Source organism: Myotis myotis, unplaced genomic scaffold (genome assembly GCF_014108235.1).
Source record: "Myotis myotis isolate mMyoMyo1 unplaced genomic scaffold, mMyoMyo1.p scaffold_m19_p_15, whole genome shotgun sequence".
Lineage (NCBI taxonomy): Eukaryota > Metazoa > Chordata > Mammalia > Chiroptera > Vespertilionidae > Myotis > Myotis myotis.
The window spans coordinates 35,312,175-35,338,038 of record NW_023416319.1 but is presented as its reverse complement, the minus strand read 5'-3'; the positions used below and the strand labels follow the sequence as shown (position 1 = coordinate 35,338,038).

Below are 25,864 nucleotides of genomic sequence, written 5' to 3'. Positions count from 1 at the left end.
CCACGTTCCATAGCAAAGTTATGTGTCTAATGCATTTCTTGTGTGAAGGTCAGACTTTAGTTGAAATTTTAAACAATTGGTTTGTAATATAATAAATCTTAAAATCATTTGTCTTGTGTAATGTACATAGAGTAGATATGCCATTATGGTGCTTTCTGGAGATCACTGGGTACTACAGTCAAAGAGAGCTGTCTGCCCTCTAGCATGTTAAATGGACTTTTAAAATGTGTTTTCACTAAATAAAATTAGAAAAACAAGTCTGGTTATACCACCTTTAAAAACAAGCTGTGATTGCACACATGTTACGGGGACAATTAGCATGCAATACAATCAACAAGTCAATTTTTTAGTATGTAAAAGGCTAAAGTGAAATCATGGTATAAATACCAATAATAAGTAATCTTGGGGAAGATTAATTCTCTAAATTAATCATATAATATTACAATTTTTACAATGTTAGCCAGAACAGTGATATTCACAGCAATGTTTTCTTCCACTTGATAGTTGCCTATACACCACATGAATTGCCCACACCCATGAGTCAAAAGTCAAAGCCAAGATTCAAAAATCAACATTTTCACTGTAACAGGTTAAAAATGTTTATATAATGATAAGTTACACTTTTCAACTTACTGTCATTTTAAGTAATTGCTTAATTACCTATTTTTAATGCACTGCTAATCTGATGCTTATTGTAATAACAACCATAATTCTACTAATGTTAATTAGGTTACAGTTTTAATTTTTAAAATGAGAGAATTCAATTTACATAAGCATACATTGTTTAAAAACCACCCATCACAAACACACACCTTTTCCATGAGTATTTAAAAATAAATTAATATACTTGACGTATATATTTTATATGTTATATATATATATGTATCTATTTGTGGACATAATTATTCTTACTTCTGGAAGGATGTCAGCACTTGGAAACTCTGCAGGAGATCTGATGATAACACTAAGTTTAAAAAACATGAAAATTCATTCTTGAAGAAAATCATAAAGCAGGAGGTTCTTAACAGATGGGTCTTTTGGAAATAAAGGCCATTTTAGGGCAGGAGAGGAGGACAGTCTCAGATTCCAGATCCCACAGGTACTGTTTATTTCAGAAGCTACTTTAGAAAGCAGTGCACAATGTCACCTCAGACAGCTGGCTGAAAGGTAACAGCATATATTTTAATCCTGAAAGGGCACAGAAGCAGCAGGAGGTGGACAAGGTAGGCCAGCAAGGAGAAAGCCATGCCTGCAGCTCACAGAGAGGCCGTGGACATTGCCAGGGGAAGGTCTTGGGAAAGGGCTGCGTGTCTCCAGGATGGCTCACAATGCACTGCACGTGCAATTCGTTGACGTCCAACCATTCAGACCCTGAGCCCGTGCTGTGTTTTATGTCCTCCTGCAACCACAGCAATAGAGACAGCTGTTAAGATAGAGGCTGGAGCATGATGTTAGGGTGCAGAACACCCAGCCAAAGAAGACAGCAGAGCTGCACCAAAGTCTCAACAAACATGCATCCGGGGAAACAAAAAGCCTGAATCAAATAAACAAGCTGGGAAACAGTCCATCCAAATGAGTGCTGAAGTTGGATAGAGGAGTCCCTGTAGCAACCCAAACGCCAATGTCCTGATTGACCAGAATACACTGGGAAACAGGGATTCGTATTTTGGAGGCTTTCAAACTAATTGAGGGGAAGGTTAAAAACAAACAAAAATAGTTTTGTTTTTCACTGCTATTAAGAGAATTTATATTCCCATTCCTCATCTCACAATTTTGAGCAGGGGGTATAGATGAATCTTTTTCAGCACCTGACATCTTGTGTGGCCTTGGGTCTGAGCCAATCAGCACTGCATAGAACGGCAGATGCAGAAAGTACTGAAGACTGGGCTAACTATTTTAGAAGATGGAGCTTTGTTTTACTAAACTTTTGAGAAAGACTGCTTCCTTTTTTAAAATTATTTCTGCAATTTGCCTCTTGCTTCTAAAAGGAGCCTGTAATAAAATTCTGGTTCCCCAAGATGCCCGTTTGTTAAATTCTGGTTAATCCACGTGCTTGCACGGACAGGAAGTAAAGGTGTTAGCCCTTTGCTTTCCTATTGTGTCTTACTATGGGATGTGAGGACATTATTGTTGGCCCCCAGAACAACATTCCCCAAAGCCCAGGAGGACGGACCAGGCCACCCACCCTTTTAGATGATGTTCACGAGCGCTGTTGGCTTTTTCTTGGCCATTTTGGGCCTGATGTTGCCTTTCCGACTTAATCCCAGAGGTTCCCCTTTCTTCAGCGGTCTGCAGAGTTCTCTGGGGGTTTCGGCCTGGTCGTGAATGGACTTAGCAGGCTGCATGCTGGCCCTCTCATCCTTGGCTTTTCTCAGGTAGCTCCTTCCTTTTGGATGAAAATGAGTCTTGAGATCGGGATGGTTACATGTTGCATGTGGGTGTCCTCGGCTTCTACAGATGGTCGGGTGGGAGGAGGGAGATGAGCAGAAAGATTTCTTTAAAACCTTAAAAGAATGAAAGCTACCTACAGCACAATCACTCCTGCATGCTAGAGCAGTGATAATGCTGCCAGTAAAACAAATGACATATATTGGTTTTCTTTCTTTCCAACAATTCTGGTGACCTTCATGAAGGGAACTCGTGAATCTGCATTCTCAGCGACATATTGCTAGTCCTATTTATCAGTGACAAACACTGAGGAACAGAAATTTAAATGACTACTCAGGATAATGTATACAGTTGGTCTACAGAGAAGGTGGGAGCAGAATCCATATCTCATGAATCTTCAAGTAACTACTAGGGGACTCAGACAAATCTGTAGTACAGTTATTATAAAGTATGTGATTCATGGTATAAGGGCATATATATAATACAGTACACATACTTCATTAGTAGTACTGTAGAGCTATTATGACTATACTATAGCATAATAAGAGAAAATTATACTATATAACACCATATAAATACTCCTATAGTACTATCGTACTGCCATAGACTACTACAACTAGCATAGCTAAAAGTCACATAAGCCCTGGCTGGTGTGCTCAGTGGTTAGAATGTGACATCTGGATGTTACCAAAAGTCTTGGATTTGATTCCTGGGCAAGGGCATGTGCCTGGGTTGCAGGTTCACTTCCTGGCCATGGTCAGGGCATGTGCGGGAGGCAACCAATTAATGTGTCTCTCTCACATTGATGTTTCTCTCCACCCCTCCACCCACTCTCTCTAAAAATCAATGGAAAAAATATTTTGGGGTGAGGATTAACAAAAAAATAAAAAAGTAAATAAAAAATAAAAGTCACACTCACATTTTAGAAAGTTAAGTACATAAGCTGGTTAATTTTTACCTGAGACCCTCAAATCCATTTATATTATAGATACCACATAAAATGCAACAGGAGCCGAAACCGGTTTGGCTCAGTGGATAGAGCATTGGCCTGCGGACTGAAAGGTCCCAGGTTCGATTCCGGTCAAGGGCGCGTACCTTGGTTGTGGGCACATCCCCAGTAGGAGATGTGCAGGAGGCAGCTGATCGATGTTTCTCTCATTAATGTTTCTAATTCTCTATCTCTCTCCCTTACTCTCTGTAAAAAAATCAATAAAATATATTTTTTTTAAAAAATGCAACAGGAAAACATGCAAACATTATCATATGGCCAAAGTATAAAAAGATATACATACAGGCATTTGGGCTTCCTATTTGAAGAGCTATCTGTAAGCTAAAGGAAAACAAATAAGAAAAAAAATTACTTAACTTGAAGACTGAATTTGATTTATAAAATCTTGCTTAGATTTTAAAGAAACGGTATCCCCACTAAGGAACCAGGAACTATGGGCAGCACTGCCCACGATGCCGGTACCTCTCATGCTCAGCCTCCGCTCACTCAGGGATCCTCTCTGGCTCCCTGTTCTGAGATTTCCAAGAAGCCAATATCAGCAGAAATAAAAAACTTCAACAAGCCAAAGAGTCCCCCAACAGAGCAACATTTGAAGAAACATGTTTTTTAAAATTGGAATGATGTACCATTATTTCTTGGTTGATTCAGACTGCATTTGCAGCTAATTTACTACGGCTGTGGTTGGTCACAGTGTCTCAACTGAGGGGAAAACTGGCATAAAATGTTTATTGCCTAAAATACGTAATTTCTAAAATGAGAGCATATGAAGACCAACAACTCCGCGATTGTCCCTGAGGCCACCTATCCTTGAAATTATTTCCCATTCCCATTAAAATATCTTCATGTGCGTTTGTGGCCACGCTAGGAATATCATTTTCAGAATAAATTGATAATTATCATTTTGTGATCCAGATGTCACCATCCATTTTACAGGCCAACCCAGTGTATTCCAAACCTTCTGTTGCTGATCTCTGTCACTAAAGAAGTGGTAGGAAGACAAGCAGAAGATGAGAATGGCAAAGAAAATGTAGGGCCCCATGTGGCCAAGACACGTGCCCCCTGCTAGACTAAACCTGAGAAGCGAGACTCAGCGTAAGATTCTTCTGTCTGCAGCTTGAGCTGTAGTCAGGAGCAAATCAGAAAGAAGTTTTCTTAACTTTTGAGGGTCATGTCCCCAAGAAGGTTTGCCTTCTGCCTTTTGACAATCAAAAGTCAGTCTTATTGTTGACCCTGTTCACACTGCCTGGCTTTGGCATGAGGTTAGTAAATATGAACAGAAAAAGGCACCTTCCTTGCAAGAGAGTTGTGAGATTACGCAACATACAAAGAAAGTGGGCCAGATGGCTCCAAAATATAACAAAAAATAATTTTTTTACTTTACTGTATGGATGTATACATATAGTTTGTATGTGTATTGCTTATATGTATACACAAGACCCTTTGGGATTTTATGAGAGAGAGAGAGAGAAAGAGAGAGAGAGAGAAAGAAAGAAAGAAAGAAAAAAAGAAAGAAAGAAAGAGGAGAGAGAGAAAGAAAGAATATGTATGTATATGCTTCCCTGCTTCCCTTTCTGGGGAAAAGACCAACAGTGTTTTCAAATGTTCAAAGGAGTCCCTGACTTCCAAAACATTTTAAGAACCACAACCTCAGCATTTATGGATGTAACTAATGGACCCTGCTGGGACCTCAGGAAATAGGAATAACTTACTGTGCATTACAGAAAGGAAATGCATAAATAAAGATAGGTAAAGATGAGCCTCCATATGGTATCATAAATTGTGCATGTCTATACATCACACACTGGGTAAAATACTCACCATGCAACAAACACAATTAACCCGCAAAACAACCCTAAGAGGTAAGCCTCATAATCCCCATTTTTCAGATATGGAAACTAAGGCAGAAAAGTTAACTAGTTGGTTAAAGCATCAATGTTTTACCAGTGTTAGGACTGAACTTCAAACGCAAGTCTTCACTCTGCACAGCCTCCCTAAAAAGTGTGTGTTTGTATACATAAGTATACAAGCAGGGACATGTAGACACAAAAAGTTAAGTGGAACCCGTGGCTGGATCAGAATTCCTCCTGTGATCCTACAGATTATGAGGTTTGGGGTGAAGGTGGGACCGGTTACCACACACTGTGGACTCTCACATGCTCTCCTCCCCGTGAACACAAGAGGCCGCTGTTCCTTCGGGCCCCTAGAGCCTCAGGCAGTCCTGCACACTCAATTGCTCGGACCAAAACCTCAGATTCATTCTTGATTCCTCTTTTCCTCACCCGATAAATCCAATCCTTCAGCAAGGCCAAGTGGTCATCCATTCTACTCCCAGAACACATTCTATATACCCATCCCTTCTCTTTACCTCCACCCTATCCACACTGCCACCTCCTCTCCCCTGCCACACAGTAACAGCCTTCCAGCACATCTCTCCTTCCTGCGCTCCTCCATTCAACTCTCCAGAGAGCACCAGACTTTCTGCTAAAACCCAGGTTACCTCCAACTTCAAACCTTTCAATGGCTTCCCTCTGTGCTCTGGAATAGACCCAAACTCCTTGCGTGACCTACTAGGCCCAGCATGACCTGGATCCTTCCCAACTCTCTGACTTCATCTCCTACCACTCAAAGGTACCAAGCTTGTTCCCTCCTAAGGCAATTCCTATTCCCTTGCCTAGAACATTCCACTTGAGTATTTTCAGGGCTGGCTCCTCGTTATTCAGGCCACAGTGCAAAACAGCCTCCTCAGCAAGGCTTTTCCTGAAAGGGTTTCACTGAAGTAGACATCTTAAACGTATCATCTCACTTTTTTCTTGATTAGTGGTTATCGCTTTCAAAATGATCTTCGTTATTTGCTCACTTGCTCATTGTGAGCCCCTCCTCACGAGAGCAGGGACCTCTTCCATCTCATTCACAGCAGTTTCCTCAGCACTCAGTAAGCGCTGCGGCAGCCCCAATAAACAAGTGTTAGATGAATTACTGCTAGTCCTAATTTAGCAGCCTGCAGGAAATAAATGCAACACTTAAAATAAGATTATCCAAGCTGTTTCATGACCTTCTGGGTGAGCAGTTCTGTCCGTGATTTTGGCAGATGGGATACTGGGTCACTTTGTGTCTAATTCGACAGCATTTTTCAGAGCATGAAGACAAAATATCTGAGTAAGCATAGTACACTTTTAGAAACCAGCCAGGTGAAAAAGAACAAAAATGCTCAAGGGGATTAAGGGAAAGAAACAGATGCCGAAACATTATTTTAGAAAAGGCACTAAAAGCGAGGGGGGAGCGGGAGGAGATTTTTCTAGAGCACAAAAGAATCTTAGAGCTAGAAGACACCTTAGAAAGAATTAATTTATACACCAACTTAGAAATGTCACTGCTATCTGGAGGTGGTCATGAGAAACAGAGGAAAGAGTGGAGGAAGAGAACTGGGGTGGATGGAAGAGGAGATCAAGAGGATCGACACTGTTTTTTACGTGTAGCCTTAGCTGAGATGGTGGGAGCCAGGCCAGGCTGGGCATGGTATTCCCAGCTGTTCTGAAAGAAGTGGCTGATGTGTGTGGGGAGAAGTCAGAATGTTCTGCTGATCCTGGGGTACACTGGGGCTAGGAGCTCCCCTTGATGGGTGGGCCTGAGGCTCCAGAAGCCTGGCCTCTCAACGCTCTGGACCTTCACTAAGCTGGGCCAGAGGATAATAAAGACACGATCTAAAGCGTCTCCTGCTAAAAGCACCCAAGTTCCTCTGTGTCTCTAGAGCCACAGATACCCTGGGAGGCCGCAACCAGCCCTTTCATTATATCAAAGACATGGATCCTAATTTCATAGGTGAGTGTCTATGATGATCACGAAGTAGACTGAATAGAAACGAGACATGTCTCAGGGTCTGCAGACTGTCTCATAATGTGGTACATTATGGTTCAAAGCAGAGTTAGAGGATTACACATGAGCACAGGGGAGCCTACATCTGCTAAATCCTTTCATAAATCAAACACCTCACTCTTGGCCTTCTCAGAGAGATAATACACTCCCTCCACTAGTGAGAGTTCACCTCCCAACAGCCTGATCATGCTCTACTCACAAGCAGCTCCCACATCCAAATTCCCTGTGACACTCTGAGCTGCACTTCATTTGAATTAATCAAGTCTTCCCTTGGTAAATCAAGCCTGATGAAGGCAGATGATGTCACTCATATTTGGGACACAGAGGGCATGGACATAAATATTCATTAATTTCCTGTCATGTTTCTTTATATGTATGTATGCATGTGTATATATGTGCATATGTTTATATGTGTGTATATGTATATATGTTGTGTGTGCATGCACATATACATGTAATTTTATATATACACATCTGACTACAGAGCAGAGATGCTGTTCAACTATGGGTCACATGGTATAGCATGACAAGAAATAATGACTGGCTACTTCCTATAAAGGGTGTTCAATTTTCAAGCTGGAAAAATAAACTGAGCAGAGGAAGTGGGCGCAGAAATATAAATAACAGGGAGAACTAATGGGCTTCCTTGCTTCTTCCTGGCCTTCCACTGTTTTCTTTCTAATATCCTCCTGGCTTCGCATAGTAGAATTTTAACATTTCTTAGCCCTGGGTTACTTAAAAGCCTGCAGACTGAAAATATTCATGCAACACTTCAATTTTAGAATTCCTAACCACCAAAGTCAGGTGATGAGCAGAGAATTTAAGAGGCCAAAAGATCCTATAGAGCATCTAGTCTAACTACTTCATTTTTACAGAAGATTTAAAAGCCCAGGAAGACAAACTGTCTCTTTGGAGGGTCTCTTATTCTACAAGCATAAAAACACTTCTACCGCCCTGACCGGTTTGGCTCAGTGGATAGCGCATCGGCCTGCGGACTGCAAGGTCCCAGGTTCAATTCTGGTCAAGGGCATGTATCTTGGTGGTGGGCACATCCCCAGTAGGGGGTGTGCAGGTGGCAGCTGATCCATGTTTCCCTCTCATCAATGTTTCTAACTTTCTATTCCTCTCCCTTCCTCTCTGTAAAAAAATCAATAAAATATTTTTTTAAAACCCCCCCCCAAAAAAAAAAACACTTCTACCAACTCAGTTTGGCATGGAGTTGGAGGGTGAAGAACTGGAGACTGTGCACAAGAATTCAGCTTACTTCCGGGTGCCTGGGGTTCACCTGTCTCACTTCCATAACACACGCATGGCCGGGCAATACTCTCAAATGATGTCTAGAGAATCCCTAGAAGTCACTCCCCAGCTCCCTTTTCCTCTGCCCTTAACCGGATCTCACCAAACCTAGGACCTCACACTCTGGCTGGACCTGCGCGACTTTCCACACTTACCACATGCTCGCTGATGTCCCGGCAGAAGCCTGAGGCCTGCTGGCTCTGGTAGTACTCCAACTGCTTTTCCGCCAGTTCCACCCGCTGCAACAGGTTCTCAATAAAGTCCTGGAGCCGAGCTTTCCCTTGAACCTCCTTCTCAGCTGCTGTTTCGAGGAAATGGTTGAATGTAACAACTTCTCTGCAAGGAAAAATGAAAAAAAACACAAAATGGAGAAACGAGACAGGAATTCATTCCTTCAACACATTTTATCGAGTGTCTACACTGTCAGGTACTGCCCTAGGCTGTGTGGTCACAGCAATGACAAAAGAGCTAAGATTCCATTTTAGTATTTACATTTAGAGATTACAATTTTAGTAGCAGAGAGTCATTATAAAATATACCAAAAGCCCTAACTGGTTTGGCTCACTGAATGGAGCGTCGGCCTGCGGACTGAAGGGTCCCAGGTTTGATTCCAGTCAAGGGCATGTACCTTGGTTGCAGGCACATCCCCAGTGGGGGGTGTGCAGGAGGCAGCTGATCGATGCTTCTCTCTCATTGATGTTTCTAACTCTCTATCCCTCTCCCTTCCTCTCTGTAAAAAATCAATAAAATATATTTACAAAAATATATACCAAACAAAAATATGTCAGGTGGTGATAAGTACTAAGGAGAAAGCTGAAACTGGATGCAAGAAGGTAGAGAGAGATAGAAGAAGGGAAGGGGTGAGTGATATTTAGAAAGCAAAGTCAGGGATAACCTTTTGGACGGGATAACATTTGAGCAGACACCTGGGAAGAGTTTAGGGAGGTGTGCAGATGGGTCTATGATACAGCAAAGAGGCCTGGGTGGTGGGAGCAAAGTGGGGCAAGGAGAGGTCTGTGGGAGCAGACAGCCAGGAAGGGCCTCACAGGTCACTGTGATGATTCCCAATTTTATTACAGATGAGATAGGAAACCACTGGACACTTTTGAGAAAAGTTCTGACTTATATTTTAAAAGGGGAGAAAATACTACAGGGAGGGAAGGTATAAAAGCAAGAGGCTGTGCTGAATGCAAGTGTATAAAATGAGTCATCTTGTCCAACCGTTGATGTTTGAGCTAAGAATGAAACAGCCCAAGAAATGCTATCTTGAAGTCAATCCAGGGTCCACTGGGAAAGCTATTCTACTTGATGTAGAAGAAGAATTGTGCATGTTGCCCCTTCCCGAAAAAGTTGCGCAAAATACCTCAAACAATGCTCTTTTATCTGCATAATTCCTTGTGGATTCACAAATCCAGAAAAAAAAATTATTTTATTGCTATTTTATATTTTATTTTTATTGCTAATGCGAGTATGAAAGTAACATTTTGGTAGCCATCTCTGGAGCATCTCTATGCATGTGTGTATGCATATGCACATGTATACACACATACACACACATACACACGCTGTCTCTTGGTGCTTAGCCTGTTTCTCAGGTCATGTTCCAGGTAATCAACACTACCAACAGGTGTGCAGTATCACAGTTCTCCTCAGCCGATTTGCCTCTCTCAGTAAGAAACCATGAAGATCCTTTCAGCCACCTCCTCTGTATGTTCTGCCACTTCCACTGGAAATAATTAATTCCATAATGTTAATAGCTGTTGGATATTGTATTTTCTTTTGTGACTTCAATATCTCTCTCAGCCTTCGAGGAGTGACCCCTCATTTTTCTGGCCATACTCAGCTTATACAGCAGCAAGATTTTAAACACTATCCACTCCCCATCCAGCCTCTTTCATTGTAGATAAATGAATCCTATTGTTAAAAATCTAACCGCATGCAGTTGTTCTAGAGCAGGGGTGGGGAACCTTTTTTTCCTGCTGAGGGCCATTTGGATGTTTACAACATAATGTGTGGGCCATACGAAATTATCAATTTAAAAATTAGAATGTTATATTTGATTAAACGTTCAATTAACTCACCACAATGCCTTGGCAGGGCCGGACCAAATGATTTTGAGGGCCTTATAATGGCCCACGGGGCAGACATCCCCCACCCCTGTTCTAGAGAATCCATTAAATTCATTGCCTACTTTGCATCTTTTCAACCTCCACTTGATCTTTATGTTCCACTGAGCTCCATGATTTCTTACGAGTAGAAGCTTCAGGGAAGGCCAGCTCAGGAGTCCCAGTTTCACAGAAAGTCTTTGCAGGGAGCTGGCCACAGCTTCCAGCTCTTTTCTGTCTGAGCTGCTTTTGTAATTAGTCATGATTTTTCTCTCACAAATATATTATGTCACACTTGGCCATACTGAGACTTCCTATAAAGTCAAATGTCTCTGCAAAACCTTGGGAATTATATATTTATAAAAATAGAAAAGAGACTGGTTGTCAAAAATGATTCACTGGAAGAATTGCTCATTATACCAGCCACCATTTTTTCTATTTTCCTACCAGGGATCAAACATAAACCCGAGTCCCGTAATAATTCCATTATCTTTTAGTAGTCAAGAAATAGTCACACATGAGAAATAAGAGTCCTTTTGGAAAAGAGTTTTCTTTCATCATCAAGTTTCAAGTTTATTTCCAGATGTTTCCGTAAGAGCCCTGAATAGAAGATGTGGGCTTTCCAAGCTGCTCAGGCCATGGACATGAGCCAGTTTTCAAGCTCCACTGTCATTCAGCTTTGATCTGCCTCCTAGGTGAGCCATGAACCTTAACTAGCAGCAAAGAGTGGAGGGTCCGTCTGAGTGCTACATTCGGCTTTCGTGGCTCCAACTTATGGTTGAGATCCTTTGGAGAGAGTATCTTCACATCTCAAAAGCACCACTAAAAGCATAGCTCAAGAAATGGCTCCTACATCCTCTTCCCAACAGCAAGGCTTTAATTGATTCGGCGTCAAACCGATTGCAGAGACTTCCTGGGTGCAATTTAGGTTGTTAACTGAATAATGAAACAGTCTCCAAATGGTACTTGTGGGAAAACAACCAAAAACCCATAAACCCTCTTCCACCAAAAACACAGAAAACACAGCCATTGTGTTTTTTCAATTCATTTTGGTCTATAATACATACTATACTTATCTCATGATAGAAAGATTTCACACTTATTATAGGATACTAGAGGCCTAGTGCACGAAATTCGTGTCCTGGGGGGAGGTCTCCTCAGCCTGGCCTGCACCCTCTCATAGTCTGGGAGCCCTCGGGGGATGTCCGACTGAGGGGGGGAGTGGGCTAAGCCGTCAGTCAGATATCCTTAGCGCTGCCGCAGATGCAGGAGAGGCTCCTGCCACCGCCGCTGCGCTCGCCAGCTGTGAGCCCAGCTTCTGGCTGAGCGGCACTCCCCCTGTGGGAGCGCACTGACCACCAGGGGGCAGCTCCTGCATTGAGTGTTTGCCCCTTGGTGGTCAGTGCACATCATAGCGACCAGTCGTTCCGCTGTTTGGTCAATTTGCATATTAGCCTTTTATTATATAGGATATGAAAGCTGACCTATTTAGAAGATCTAACTGAGCAAGGGCTGAATCAGCTTTGTTCTCTGCTCTAAGTCCCTCACTCAATACAACATATGACACATAATAATCAATAAATGCTTGTTGTCATGAATGTTTAAAAAGGACAAGGAGGAAAAAACAAACAAACAAAAACACTCAAAATCCCATCACCCAGAGGTAACTACTGTCACCATTTTTCCTAGTCTTCTTTTTCTCTCTGCATATTTACTATTCTTGGGCTCTCTGTAGTGTTTAAAATATAAGACAGCAATAGTTGACAGCTTAATCCCACAGGATTAACATCTCAAAATCAAGAAAACAAGTCTGAATGCATTACAGCTTATGACTGTGGCTGTATTTTTAAATCATGTAATGTCTTGCTGCTGGTTCCATATAAAACTTTTGCGAATTAACGTGAATGCTCCTAGCTGTTCATGGAGCATTATGTCATGTTGGAGAAGAGAAGCATCTTTTCCTAACTTTCCCTTCATCCAATTATCTTGTGCCCTGAAGCCAAGAAGTTAATACCCTTTGTATTTGTCAACCAACCTGGCACCAATGCTAACCTAATTTCAGTTTATGGATGTTTCACATCAACTTTAAAAAAAAAGAGAGAGAGAGAGTTGAAACAAGCCTGGTGATTTAATTTTAAAAGAGAAGTTCCCCAAGACAGGGGCTGGAGAAATCCACCCTACTGAGATCGTGTTTGGGTATCCAGATTCATGAAAACAGTAACAAAGCCCATGGCTGACTGTGGAGCGGCTTGTGTGCACAACTTTGGATCCCCTTTCACATCCTGCTCAGTCTGGATGAACAATGTCCAGAAACACCTCTCATTTCCCCAAGGATCTGGGGAATTTCCTGAATGGAAAAGAAAGAATTAAACCACATTACATTTGTAACCTCTTTATTATACTCCAAGAGTAAAATACCCACTCACTGGATTTCAATGCGAGGGAGAGCGTACTCATTGATATGATTTCAGATTCCATGATGCCATTAACCTTTAAGAAACTACCAACTGTTGAATTTTGGCATAGTATCAAAGCAGAATACCCACTATTCTCTGAAAATGGTATTAAAATACCTCTCCATTTTCCTGCTTCATACTGTGTGAGACTGGATTTCCTTCATCCGCTTCAAACAAAATAACAAATTTGCCACAGATTAAATGCTAAAGAACTGAAAAAGTCCAGCTGCCTTCTCTTAGGCCAGGCATTAATAATATCTGCAAATTGTATAAACAATGCACTCCTTTCACTGAACTGTTTTTGGGAAAATTGTTATTTTTTTTATAGAAATGTGTTATGTATGTTAGCAAGAATGGATTTCTTATTGCTATTTGTAAATGAATTAATAAGTGATTTTCAAATTTCTGTTTTAATTTCTAATATAGTAAATGTCCATAGATAAAACTGACACATGCAAAAGCTTTTTGGGGGTCCTCAGATTTTTTTTAGGAGTGTATGAGGAAGTGAGGCCACAACATTTGAGAACTGCCTCTTTCTGTGTACCAGCGTGATCCAGAACCTCAGAACTCTGAGGAGGGTGGGCAACGTGGGCTCAAACACAAGGAAGATGATGCCACAATCCATACATTTAATTATCCCATTATTCTGTCACTCAACCAACATTTATTGAATGCTACCAGGTACTGGGCTTAGTGCTGGGGCACTCGGGAACCCATGGTTATATTCATGAAGCTTACTGTCTAACCCAGGGACCAGCCACCTGTTTCTGTAAAGGGCCAGGGAGTAAATGTTTCTGCAGGGCATATGGGCTCCATCACACACCTCAACTCTGCCTAGTGCAGTGGTTCTCAACCTTCTTAATGCCATGACCCTTTAATACAGTTCCTCATGTTGTGGTGACCCCCAACCATAAAATTATTGTCGTTGCTACTTCATAACTGTAATTTTGCTACTGTTATGAATCGTAATATAAATATCTGATATGCAGGATGTATTTTCATTGTTACAAATTGAACATAATTAAAGTAGAGTGATTAATCACAAAAACAATATGTAATTATATATGTGTTATCCGATGGCCTTAGGTGACCCCTGTGAAAGGGTCGTTCGACCCCCCCAAAGGGGTTGTGACCTACAGGTTGAGAACCGCTGGCCTAGTGCAACAGAGCCAGAGGTGACATGTAAAACAAAGGAGCACGGCTTTGTAACAACACAATGTAGTTTTAAAATTATTTTACTTTACAGACGCTGAAACTGGAATTTCCTATAATTTTCATATATCGTGAATAATTATTTTTCTTTTTAATTTTTCAACAATTTAAAAATGCGAAAACCATTCTTAGCTCATGGCTCCTCAAAAACATGTAGCAGGCCGGATGTGGCCGGTAGTGTAGTGGAGGAGCAGACCTTAAAAGCAACACGTACTAAAATAAATACGTAATTACAGACCTGAGCTGAATGTGACTTAAGAAAAAGAATAATATGATGCTATCAGACAAAAGAGCAGAATGACTTGTGTGGTTTTATGTTTGGTTCTCAACCCTGTGATTCTCACTACAGTGTGAAGGCTGGAAGGCCAGATGAGAAGATCAGGGCGAACCTGGGGGAAATTCAGTCAGGGTGTGGGTATAGCCAGCTTTGGGGAAATGAACGAGTCCCAGGCTACTTCCAGCCCCATCTTTGACTTCTTGTTTATTTTTTTAAAAGATTAAGTATGATTAAATCCAAGGTTTTAAGTTTTAAGCTTCAGTGAGACACATGCTTCCTTAAAGCAATAGTTGATACTAAAGGAAAAAAACACCAGTATAGTATAAGAAACTGTCCTGACATTCATTATTTTGCCAAATGACTTGCAGAGCTCAAAAATCTGACAGTATCCTGAGATTTATAGACATTCAGAAATAAACACAGTATACAGAAGCACTGAGTGAAAAAGTCCTTTCAGTGCAATCAAAGCTCTATTTAGAATAAATATTTGTCACTCATGCACTCATTCATGGATATTATTTCATTTCAACCACCTCACTTACTTCTTCTGAGGTAGGTTAAAGACAGGCTCACTCAGAAAAATCAAAGGCTATACTATACAAAGTACATACTGTCATGTGAACAACACATTCTAGAAGCAGGCATAGAGAAAGAGGGAAATGCACATTAATGCTGGTCTTCGTTTCAATTTTACATAGGCAATGCACTACTCATTGTTAATGAGAGTCAACACACCCATCCTATCACATATTGTAATCTATTATAAATAAACCACTTATTATGTCTATTCCCCTATGTTCCCAGCTTTTATGGCCATCCTATAGGCTTATGTTCCTCATTAATGTGCACCACATAGCTCTCTGCTCCAGTTTCAGTGAACTCCATTCAGCCAGATCCTTACTTTTGCACATGCTGTTCCTCCAGCAGGGTCCCTACACCTGCCTTTTCCAAGTGTCCACTATTTTTTAAATATGTTTTTATTGATATTAGAGAGAGAAAGTGAGAGGGAGAGAGAGAAACATTAATGTGAGAGAGAAACATTGATTGGTTGCCTCCCATATTCACCCAAACTAGGGGTCAAAACCACAATGTGGGCATGTGCCCAGCCTTTGGGTGCGCAGTAGGATGCTCACCCAACTGAGCCACACCTGCCAGGGCCAAGCTCCCTCTCTCAATGGTCCCTCCAGTCCCAGGGCTTTCCTGTGGGGAAGCTACCCAGACACAGGGCTTGGTGTGGGTTAGGTTACCTGCTGTGTTCTCCTGAAGAACCTTGCACCCTATCTCAGTACACACTGCAGAGGACTAGTGCTATTGACCCCGTTTCATTGTAAAATCCCTGAGTAAACCAGGGACCCTGCCTGCTCCTTTAACTGTGAGCCCAGCACACAGTAGGGTCTCAACAAGTCTCTGCTGAATGCATCAAATGTGCAGCTACATCTCTAGTTGAAAATCTCGAACTGATTAAAAAGATACTTAAGTTTCTTTTTATCTTTTTCCAGACAAGTACTGGGGCATAAAACAAATAAGTAACCTATATTACAGGTACCTCCTACAGGAATGTAGGTGGGATCTAAAACATATGCCTTTCTTCTATTCTTAAACAACACTTTAATGTCAGCTTCTCCTCCCAAAGGCAAAGCTCCACCAAGTTATTTAAATTTCATTTTGCATTACTGATTTATGAACCTCTTCAGAGGTATATGAAAGGGTAAAAAATACCTCCGGTTAAAAATAGTCTAGCCATTGATCACAGAGCACTTCAGACAGACCGTGATGCCAGTCACAGTGCAAATCCCAAAGTCAGACTCAATCACCTCCGAGCACCAGGAACCTGGCTGCAAACTCAGAGCTTGGGGTCAGCTCCTGTACACCCCAAGGGTTCCATGGGGTGGACTCTGCACCTACCACACACCTGGGACCGTAACATCCTTTGCCTTATCTTTCGTTTTGGCTTCTTTGAATAAACGAAGAAGTATAAATTTCTCATTAAGTATTTAAAACTGATGAGAAAGTCAAATTATTTTTATTGGTTCTAAGTAGATCAACACTTACAGTCTAAGTCCCTCAGGCCAAAAATCTGTCGGGTAGGGCTGGGGGAGAGGAGGGAAAGTGTGAAAGAGAGAGAAAGAAACATAGACAAATTTGTTGGGTCTCCAAATTTTACCATCTGACATCCCTCACTGCAATCAAGGGCTGATGGCACGTGCTGAGGGCATGTCTGACATTGGTTTTTTTGTACAACAGTTTATAAGTCTGCATGGAACAGAGCCTGGAAAAGAGGACACCCCCCCATTTACATAAACGCATTAAAATGTGGAACGAACCGACCCCTCCCTGTCCAACTGAACTCTACATCTGACATGATTTTCCTTGGCCTGCTTCCTAGCTCTGGAGACAAGTTGCTTACTCACTGCTTTGGCTCATCAAAAATGGGAAAGACATAATTAAGTGGCAAGAGGGTTTAGTTGTGCAAAGCAAGTTTCCAAATCAAGCTTGCCTTTTAAAGGCCAGTGCTCCCTAGCCAGCTTTGGATAGAAACCCAAATGGACGTTACCTGGGTCAGGCTACCCCTATCCGTCTCTTTTATCATACCCCTGATGACCATTTGACTGTCTACTTCACCTTCTGGCCTGTCCCTGCCATGAAAGCAGGACCGGACTCTTTGCTTTACCACTTGCCTTACCAGATCCTAGAACAGCACCTGGCACTCAGCACACACTCAATAAAGATTTGTCTTGTGCTAACTCCAGTCTGGGAAACAGGGGAAATGATGTAGGAAGAAGGGAAAAGATTATATTCTAGCTCACAAGGGATCAGGATGGAAATTAAGAGATAGAATTACAAAGAGACCCCTCACTACAATCAAAGGCTGGTGGCACGCGCTCCACCCTGGCTGGGCAAGGACGTGCAGAGCGTCAAGTTAAGAGCCCTTGTTGGAAGTTAAAAGCCCTGGGCTGGTGTTCCAGAAGCTTAATACCATAAGCAGACTTAATGACACGACCATTTCCCAATTTCCCAACACCTCTGATGCCAGCTGACATTTGCTTTAATCACATCAGAAAAATAAATGACGTCATCCTGGCAGCCCTCTCAAAATAGAAAAGGAGCAAATCCATTCCAAAATGGGCCCGATTCAGTATTACTTAAGTCTTGACGCTTTGGGCAAAGACCACATTTTCAAAAGTCTGGCTGAGACACAGTGAATTAACAGAAAAAGCACTCAGCAGAGACAGGGAGTTGGGTTCCAGTCTCAGCTTTGATACTAAGTTTTTGTCCTTGGATGAGTCACAACACTTCTCTGGGCCTTACTTTCCCGTCTGTAAAATGAGGGTGTTATCCTGAAGAAGACCGGGGTACCTTCCAGTACTGAAGTTGCACAGTCCCCTCAGGGGTCATTTCTAACCTCCCTGCTGTTCTCCAATGTCACTGTCCTCTGGTTACCAATGCAAATTCTGCCCTTTGTCCTCACTCCTTCAGTGTGGACTCTTAAGTAGAAAAATCTGTCCTCTAATTTCTTTATCTACTTGAAACCAGTACTTGTATTTAAGTACTTGTTCAAAGCCCTGGGTGTGAACATGGGCATGTTCATGGATATATGGATTCTTCCTATGTAGAGTGTAAGTTCCTTAGGGAAAAATACCAAGAAGTCTGTGTTCCCCACACACACCTAGCATAGTGCTAGGCACATCCCAGGTGGTCAGGTGGGACTTCCCAACCTTCCCAGCAGAAGAAGGATTAATGTTATTACACTGATGTTCTCCAAACCCCAGGTGACCAGCTGGGCCAGGAATCAGCTACTACCCACAGCCATCCATTCTTGTTAAAGGATACCTTCCTGCAAGGTTGGCCAGGATTGATTTACCTGATTATGGACAGCGCTACCCTACAGCCCTGAATACTCTTGAATAAGTAAATACCTGTTTCCAAAGGACTTTTAAAATTGCACAGACTTTGTGAAGACAATGAGAAATTTCTTTTTTGGATTTGCTCTCCAGAAACACAGAGATACCTCTCTACAAAGGTACAATGAGACTCACTGGCACAAAAGTACAAAATACTGCCAATTCAAACAATCTTCTCTGTTGCAAAGCATATATATATCTTCTACAATCTGAGGTCATTCCAGCTAAAGATGGTCTCAGGGCAAAATGGGCCCTCAGAGTGCTTTATTTCAGTTCGAAAGAAAGAATTTTAAAGTTGAGGAAAAATCGATAGTCAAGAGAAACTCAAGTGAATATTAAATACTAGATGTTTGCTTAAAAAAACAAAAAAAAAACAAAAACAAAAACAAAATCTACCACCTGGGTCTCAAAGGGTCCCTGGAGTGAAAGTCCATTTTGAGTGGTACCGTAACAACCCTACCTTCTCCCACAAATGGGCCGGGGGAGCTCATCTGGAGGGGTTCGGCAGGGGAGCACAGTTCCTGGTAGGTTCCCTGGCCAAGCAGCTTCCCATATCTGAAAGGTCACCTCTTTGGTGGAAGGCTCAGCTCTGTGAGGAAGAGGTAAGGGGGGAAGGGGCATGGCCCAGCCCAGCCAGGCAGATCTAGTCAAATCAACCTGGTTTCAATGGTGTGGCCGATGGGCAGCTGGCTTGTGCTGCATCCCCATCTCAGAGGGTTAGGGGGTGGTAGTGGCAGGGGGGCTGGACACTGTGGACACTGAGGGCAAGGGCCGTAGTCGATCTCTCAAACCAATGGCTCCACTGTCCTTCCTGGAAACAAGACTCGTTCAGTCCTATTTTATGTGCAGAAAGAATGATTATTTGAGGTTTGAATACAGAGACTGATAGAACAGGCCAAATGAAGGCTGAAGAAAATGAAGACTTTGTTATTTTATGTTTAAAAGTTCAAGGCAGTTTCATTGTATTTTCATTTAAAGTGGTTACTTTGATAACATTGCTTTTTTTTTTCTTCTGGTAGTCCAAAAAAATGTCATACTAAAAATCAACTTTACCCTCAGATATATTCACAAAAATGTGAACAAAGGTATATGTACAAAGACGTTAACAAAGGCATTATTTTTAATACTAAAAAAAATGGAACAAAACCATGCATTCATCAACAGCAGACTGATTAAATCAGCCATGATGCATCCATACCATGGAATACCACCCAGTAATCAAGAGGAATGACATAATTCTATTTAGTGCATAAAAGATGCCTACAATATACTATGTTAAAACAAAAACAAACTCCTCACACAAGTGGCAGGATAATACGTGTTATGATGCCATTTGGAAAAACACAGTAGCTCTATGTTTAAAGTCCATATGGGTATGGGGTATGTATGCTTGGAAAGGAGGGATGACTTTAAACATGTACAATTCTACATGTTAATTTTCCTACAAGTATGTGTTAGTTTTTCAATTGGTCTTCAGGTGACAGCATTGGATTAACCATAACACATTATCATTATTGATCCATTCATGGCCCACTTTTACTAAAGCTAGTTCACCTGTTCTATTTAATAATAAAGCATTCTTGACCCACCACCAAAATAAAAGTTAGATCCTTGACCATAACCTAGATCTAACCAGATGACCCTCCCTACCATCAAACTGTCTTCCACCACCCCAAATTCCACATCCATTATTCCTTACAGATTTAATAAATAAAATACAACAAATAAATAAATGCAAACAATTAATTTGCTTACCTTTTAAATGTACTGCTCTTAAATCAAACAGAAATATCACAAAATTTAATTCTAAGCTTTTCTCAGCGCACAGGGGAACCCCCATCTGCTATTTTTCCAGTTGTGTAATGTTAGTCACCCAGGTGGCCATATGGGTCAAAGCATTAACTTCCCACCAGGAAACACCAGGATCCAAGAGAAAAAGATTTTTTCCTTAGATATCATTTCCCTAAGATCAAAGTAAATCAGTGGCTGATTCAGGTCTGCCTTCGCTACATATTTGGAAAATGTCTAGTTGAGCAGAGCAGGCTTTCCTTCTAGGTAGCATGTAAGCATTTAGCGACAGTGAAGGACGATCTCTTTAATATTCAGGGTTTCTCAGCCTCTCACCAAATGGAGGAAGCTTTAATTACTCCATTTTAAGGAACACCACATAAAGAAGAGTGCCACAGGGCAGAGAAAGTATGAAATGAAGTCAGTCTCTACAACGGAACTCAATTTAGAAACCTTCCTTCCAGCATGTTGTAGTTTATCAATTTTTATGTCCTTTCATTCTATAAATTTCAAGACTTCATTTATAACTAAATCCAACATGCTGCTTTAGGGAAATACACAGCATTGTTACGAATACTTTTTTAGTTTGTATTGAATCCATAACACTGATAAGGAAATGCTTTTCTAAGTACGATGGCTTTTAAAGTAGTAGCTTATCTGAACACCCATAACTTGTGAAAACCAGTGTCAACTCTTTGCAAGCAGGCATGCGTGACTCACTCTAGTATGACATAACCTTTTACAAAAAGAAAATTCTCCAACTTAAATCACAGAAGCACAGCAATATCGCAGATCCCTCTGGGTTTCCTAATGTCTGCGTCTTCCAAGTAAATTGGATGGATTCTCGGCAATCAACCAACATTGGATGGATTCTCGGCAATCAACCAACATTTAGTTACGGTAGGCGGAAAAATCCAAAATGGCAAAGAAGCCAAAAGTATTTGTATTTAGGGCATACTTCACACTCGAATGAGACAGCATCTCATGTTCTCAACTTCATTACACGGAGATTGTCAAGAAGGAAGGCTCCCGAGCCCACCTTTCTGCCCGCCCATTCAACTCCCCCGCTCACCAGTGAGCGTGGGAAACGACACCCACCACAGAAACAAGAAACCTCTCTTTAAAAACATTATCTGTACTTTACAGTTTCCAGGGTGAGGAAAAAATTAGGTATTTTGACTTACAGGTTGCTGACCATACACAGGGAGGGTAAATAATATTAAAAGCCTTGTGCCCCCCACATTCAACTACATCAATGAGAACTGCAGCCAAGGTACCACCTGCAAGTAATAAGCGCCAAACCTGGCTTAACACTGGCTTGTCATCTGGGGGTGGGTGCTTGGAGCAAAGGGGTGAGCATCCTGGTCCAGCGCCACTTACTCTTCTTTCCTGAGAAGCTCCTCCTCCGATTCTGTCAGGCGTTGCCTCAGCCCCGCGATCATCTCCACTGCCACGTCCACCTGTCTATTCAGGGCCCGCTCTCGTCTCTGAACTTCCTGCTTTTTCTGAGTCAGCTGGACAAAAGCCGCCCGGACTTCCAGCAGTTCTGCAGTCTTCTGGGCCAGCTCTTTGGTGAGTTTGTCAATCCTCTTCTCGATGGTCCTGTCCACGGCCTCGACCATCCGATTGAATTTTTCTCGGACGTGGGCCTCGAAAGCAGCTTTGGTGTCGGAGGTGGGGAGTCCGGGACTGGCCCTGGGCCCATCCAGCGGGTCGGCACATAGATCCACTGCACTGTAGGTCTGCACGTAGGACACAGGTCTCTCGGCCACCACCTCGAATGGCTTCCTGTCCTTGCAGTGCTCGTGTGCAATGCTGTACAAGTTAACATAGCTGGGTTTCTGCTTCACCACGTTGCCGCAGCTCTGCAATTTCCCCAGTTTCAGGGGTTCCGAGGATGTGACTAGGTCTGTGTCTTCGAGGGACGGAAAGAGGCTGCATTTCGTCAAGAGGGTTCTTTCCTGGTAGCTGTGACTGAATTCCAGATGGGCCTTTAATGATGACAAGCTTCTAAATCGGGTATGGTCTCCGCACCTCGGGCAGCGGAATGGCAAGCACACAGCAACATTCTCAAAGGACTCCTGCCAGGGGTATCTGCTTTCTTCAAAGGCCTTCTGTTGCATTACTCTAAAAGTCCTGGGCAGAGGAAAATAAAACAGGGAGTTAGCATGTCTGTTTGCAAAATGCTACTGAAATGACTGTTGTTCCTCATCTCCTTGGAGGCAGAGGTTTTGGTTTCAAATAAGCTTTGCATATAATCCTATATAATAAAAGCCTAATACTGTATGTAAAACAACCCAATGGCTGAACGACCGGTTGGCAGGGGGTGGGACCGGCAAGCCAAGCGGGCGGTGTCAGGCCAGCCAAGGTGGGTGCCAGCAGGCAGAGGGAGGAGACGGTGATCAGGGGGCAGCAGAGCAGTGATGGGGGGGGCAGGGCCAGCTGCTCACCAGGTTGGCGCTGTCCCCCTATCTGTCCGCTGGTCGTCTCCTGCAGAGGGAGGCCAGACTGCAGCTTAGGCCCCTTGAGAGCTCCTGGACTGCAAGAGTGCACGAATTTTTGTGCACCAGGCCTTTAGTATCTTATAAAATTAAAACCTATAACCCTTGCGCCAAATTCACTCATTGGGCCAAATGAGTCACATCCACTCATTTCTGTATCATCTACCGCTGCTTTTGCACTGTGACCTGCAACGCCCAAAATACGTACTACCTGGACTTTACTGAAAAAGTATGCCAACCCCTGGCTAGGATGAAAAGGGTGGGTAACATTCCCTTTTTACAGATGAGAAAACTGGAGCAAGGAGGTCAAGTAATTAATTCAAGGCCAGATGGAAAATGGCAGATCCAGAAGTGGATTCAAATTTCCTGCCCTCCTGAATTTAGTACATTAACCGAAAATCATGCACTGTTTTACTCACAGCCTGATACACACAAATAGAAAAAAAATGAGGAAAAGTCAGCATGAATTGTCAAAGCCAATCCCTCAAGAATAGGAAAGATATCACTCAAACGAGGTACTGTGGCATTGAGCACACAATCAGCTGAAAATTGTTCAACTTGCGATTTTTGCCCTTAAATTTGTCCTTTAATTATTGCTGTGATGACATAAATCAAAGTGTTTCCATAAGAGCAATGGCCCTCCATACTCAATTTACTAAAATTTGGGAACCCAAAGTGTCAAATACTTTTTGATCTAAGTGGGGCCATGGCCAAGACTTTATTAAAATAGGATGTTCTGGGTGGATGTGTCTTATCTTTGATCCCGTTTTGAGGATCTACCTCTAGACATTAAAGTCAACCTCTCGAGATGGCCAATGTTTGAACCAGGTAGGCATCTTTGAATAACTGGATGTTCTTAGTTCCTTGCAGGAATTTCTTATCTGAGCCCTAGCAACAGATGACTGCTAGCAACCTAATTCTGCAAGCAGCACAATATCTATTTCCACCAGGAATGATTTCTACTTAAACAGAGGAAGCATAGGGCCCCCCAAAGAGGAAGTTCAGCTAAGGGTCTAGGCTGAAAAGTGTTGTTACTGGGCCCTCAACCTCTTCAAAAGCAGAGGTGCAGAGTTGCAAATGGTCCCCAGAGAAGGGAACCTCTTCCTGTGCTACACGCTGGCTGTTTAACCACCAGTTTTCTGGGATGGGATGCAAACGCTGAAATATGCAGGCGAGAGGTGAAGGAAGGGGCAGTCAGGACCCTAGGGGGCAATGGGAAAAGGCTGGCATTCTGCAGGGGAAATGGGTAATCATGCACTCCGGGACTAGGCAAGCTTTTAAGGGCCCAGGGAAATCCCCATCTACGGGGTTAGCAGAAAAGCCCTAATTTCCTCTGCCTAAGCCAGGCAGGCAAGGACCCAGCCTCCGGGGTCCCGGCTCTCCCTGTGCCCGCCTCCCAGCATGCCAGCCCCTGGTGTCCAAGTGGATCCGTGAGCACACGAGTTCCTGCAGGTGGGGTCGAGAAGCCCAACTCCCGGCCACGGTGCGGGAACGGGACCTCCCTCCCAGCCCCGGCCGGCCCCCTCCGCCGCGCCCCCTGGGCCGGGCCGCAGGCGCAGATGCTCCGCAACCACCACTTACCCGACTTGTTGCTGCAGCTGCAGCCGCTGCTGCTGCTGCCGCTGCGGCCGGTGCTACTGCGGGAGCGGAGCGGTTTTCAGCAGAGCCGTAAATCAGCGGAGCTGGGCCCGCTCCCACCCGCGCGCACCCGGGCGCCGGGACCAGCGGCGTCCAGGGCGGAGCGTGGCGCGGGCCGGCGGGGGCGACGCGCGTGGCTGCGGGGGACCCCGCGCGCGGAGAGCCGACGCTCCTGGAGCGCCGTGGCCGCGCGGTGCCACCCCCGCTCTGCCCAGCTGCTGGGAGCACCGGCTCCCCCGCCCCCCCTCCCCCCGCCCCGTGGAGCCGGCTTGGACCCAGTTTTCCGCGAGCAGAGATGCCGCGATCGCTCCCCCGACAGGGAGGGAGGAAAGCCTGCCCGGCCTCCGAGGCGCTGCGCTTTCTACAGGCCCTGGCCAGCTTTCTGCACTTTACAGTTATTGGTGAGCGGGAGAGTGTGGACGAGGAGGAAGCATGGCTGGGCATCCTTTTCGAAAACCTGCTGGTAGGAAGAGCTGGGTATTTATATTAGGACCACTTCATCCTAAGCAACAGAGAGAGGATGTCCCAAAATAACTAACCTGGAGAGTCTATTCGAGCCTTCCTAGCCGAGTGTCCTGGTGCTAAGCCAACCGGCAGAACCAAATCTAGTAAAGTCTATGGGTTGTGTATAAATAACGCGACAAGACCCCCAGCTTCACCCCTATCTGAGGGACATGCCCCTCCTAACACAGAAGCTAAGATTTATCCTAGAGAGGCTTCTTCCTCCTGAAGGACCCTCATGACTCAGCCTTTAAAAAAAAAAAAGCTATTTTGGGATATTTCTAATCTAACTCTTGAAATCTGAAACCAGTAGGAAAGGCATTGTTGGGTTTTCTTGTCAAAATGAGAGATTATTCATCTGTAGACAGTTATTTAAATGCATCTTCTTGACTCCCCAGGGTGTTTCTGATCTCACTTTACTATTACATTTCAACACTGATTTTTTTAAAAAACAATTTAATCATCACATTAATGTAATTAAGAGGCCAAGCTCTGGAGTCAGCCTTGATTTAAACCCTAGTTGGAGGATTCAAATCCTGGCTCTAGGACCTGCATCAGATTCCTTGGACCCCTCATCTATGAAATGGAGATCCTTGGGACCCACCTCTTAATCGGGTGATGGGGCAAAAGCACTCTCTGACCCAGACATGCACTGAGTAAATAAGCTGTCATTTTCATTTCCGTTTTTATTATCAATTTTATTTCCACAAGAAAGTGGCCTACGCACAGAAGGAAAAACAGAAAAGACAAGGGGAGCGAACGTCCTCATTTCCACTTAAAGCATGATAGACAATCGCTGTGGGGTATACTCTCTTTGAAAAGATTATATTTCGTTGAATTTATCTCATGACTCAAAAATACGTTTATTCCAAAAATCAATGTATTCAGTAAGAAAATTTTGCATGTGCAAGATACCTG

At 43.1% G+C, this 25,864-nt stretch overlaps 1 protein-coding gene across 3 annotated transcripts; it reads right to left on the bottom strand.

The window, feature by feature from the left end:
• Positions 1–721: 721 nt before the first annotated feature.
• Positions 722–24,644, bottom strand: ZNF365 (zinc finger protein 365). 3 transcript variants are annotated; one of them, XM_036336839.1, is made up of 6 exons: positions 24,389–24,644; positions 21,687–22,442; positions 8,722–8,902; positions 3,681–3,718; positions 2,186–2,451; positions 722–1,399 (listed from the first exon to the last, which is right to left on the bottom strand). In XM_036336839.1, the coding sequence occupies exons 2-5, from the start codon at positions 22,427–22,429 to the stop codon at positions 2,190–2,192; spliced, it is 1,224 nt and encodes a 407-aa protein (XP_036192732.1). In that variant the 5' UTR covers positions 22,430–22,442; positions 24,389–24,644; the 3' UTR covers positions 722–1,399; positions 2,186–2,189. The 3 variants fall into 3 exon arrangements, with proteins under 3 accessions (XP_036192732.1, XP_036192731.1, XP_036192733.1); XM_036336838.1 differs by having other exon boundaries at positions 722–2,451; XM_036336840.1 differs by lacking the exons at positions 722–1,399; positions 3,681–3,718 and having other exon boundaries at positions 2,285–2,451.
• Between the last annotated feature and the right edge of the window lie 1,220 nt (positions 24,645–25,864).

Coding starts and splice junctions, on each gene's coding strand:
- ZNF365 (XM_036336838.1), bottom strand. CDS start 22,429: ATGCAACAGAAGGCCTTTGAAGAAAGCAGATACCCCTGGCAGGAGTCC. Junction 3,719..8,721: donor GGGACATCAGCGAGCATGTG/GTAAGTGTGGAA, acceptor GTTTTCCTTTAG/CTTACAGATAGCTCTTCAAA. Junction 2,452..3,680: donor AATAGGAAGCCCAAATGCCT/GTATGTATATCT, acceptor GACCATCTGTAG/AAGCCGAGGACACCCACATG.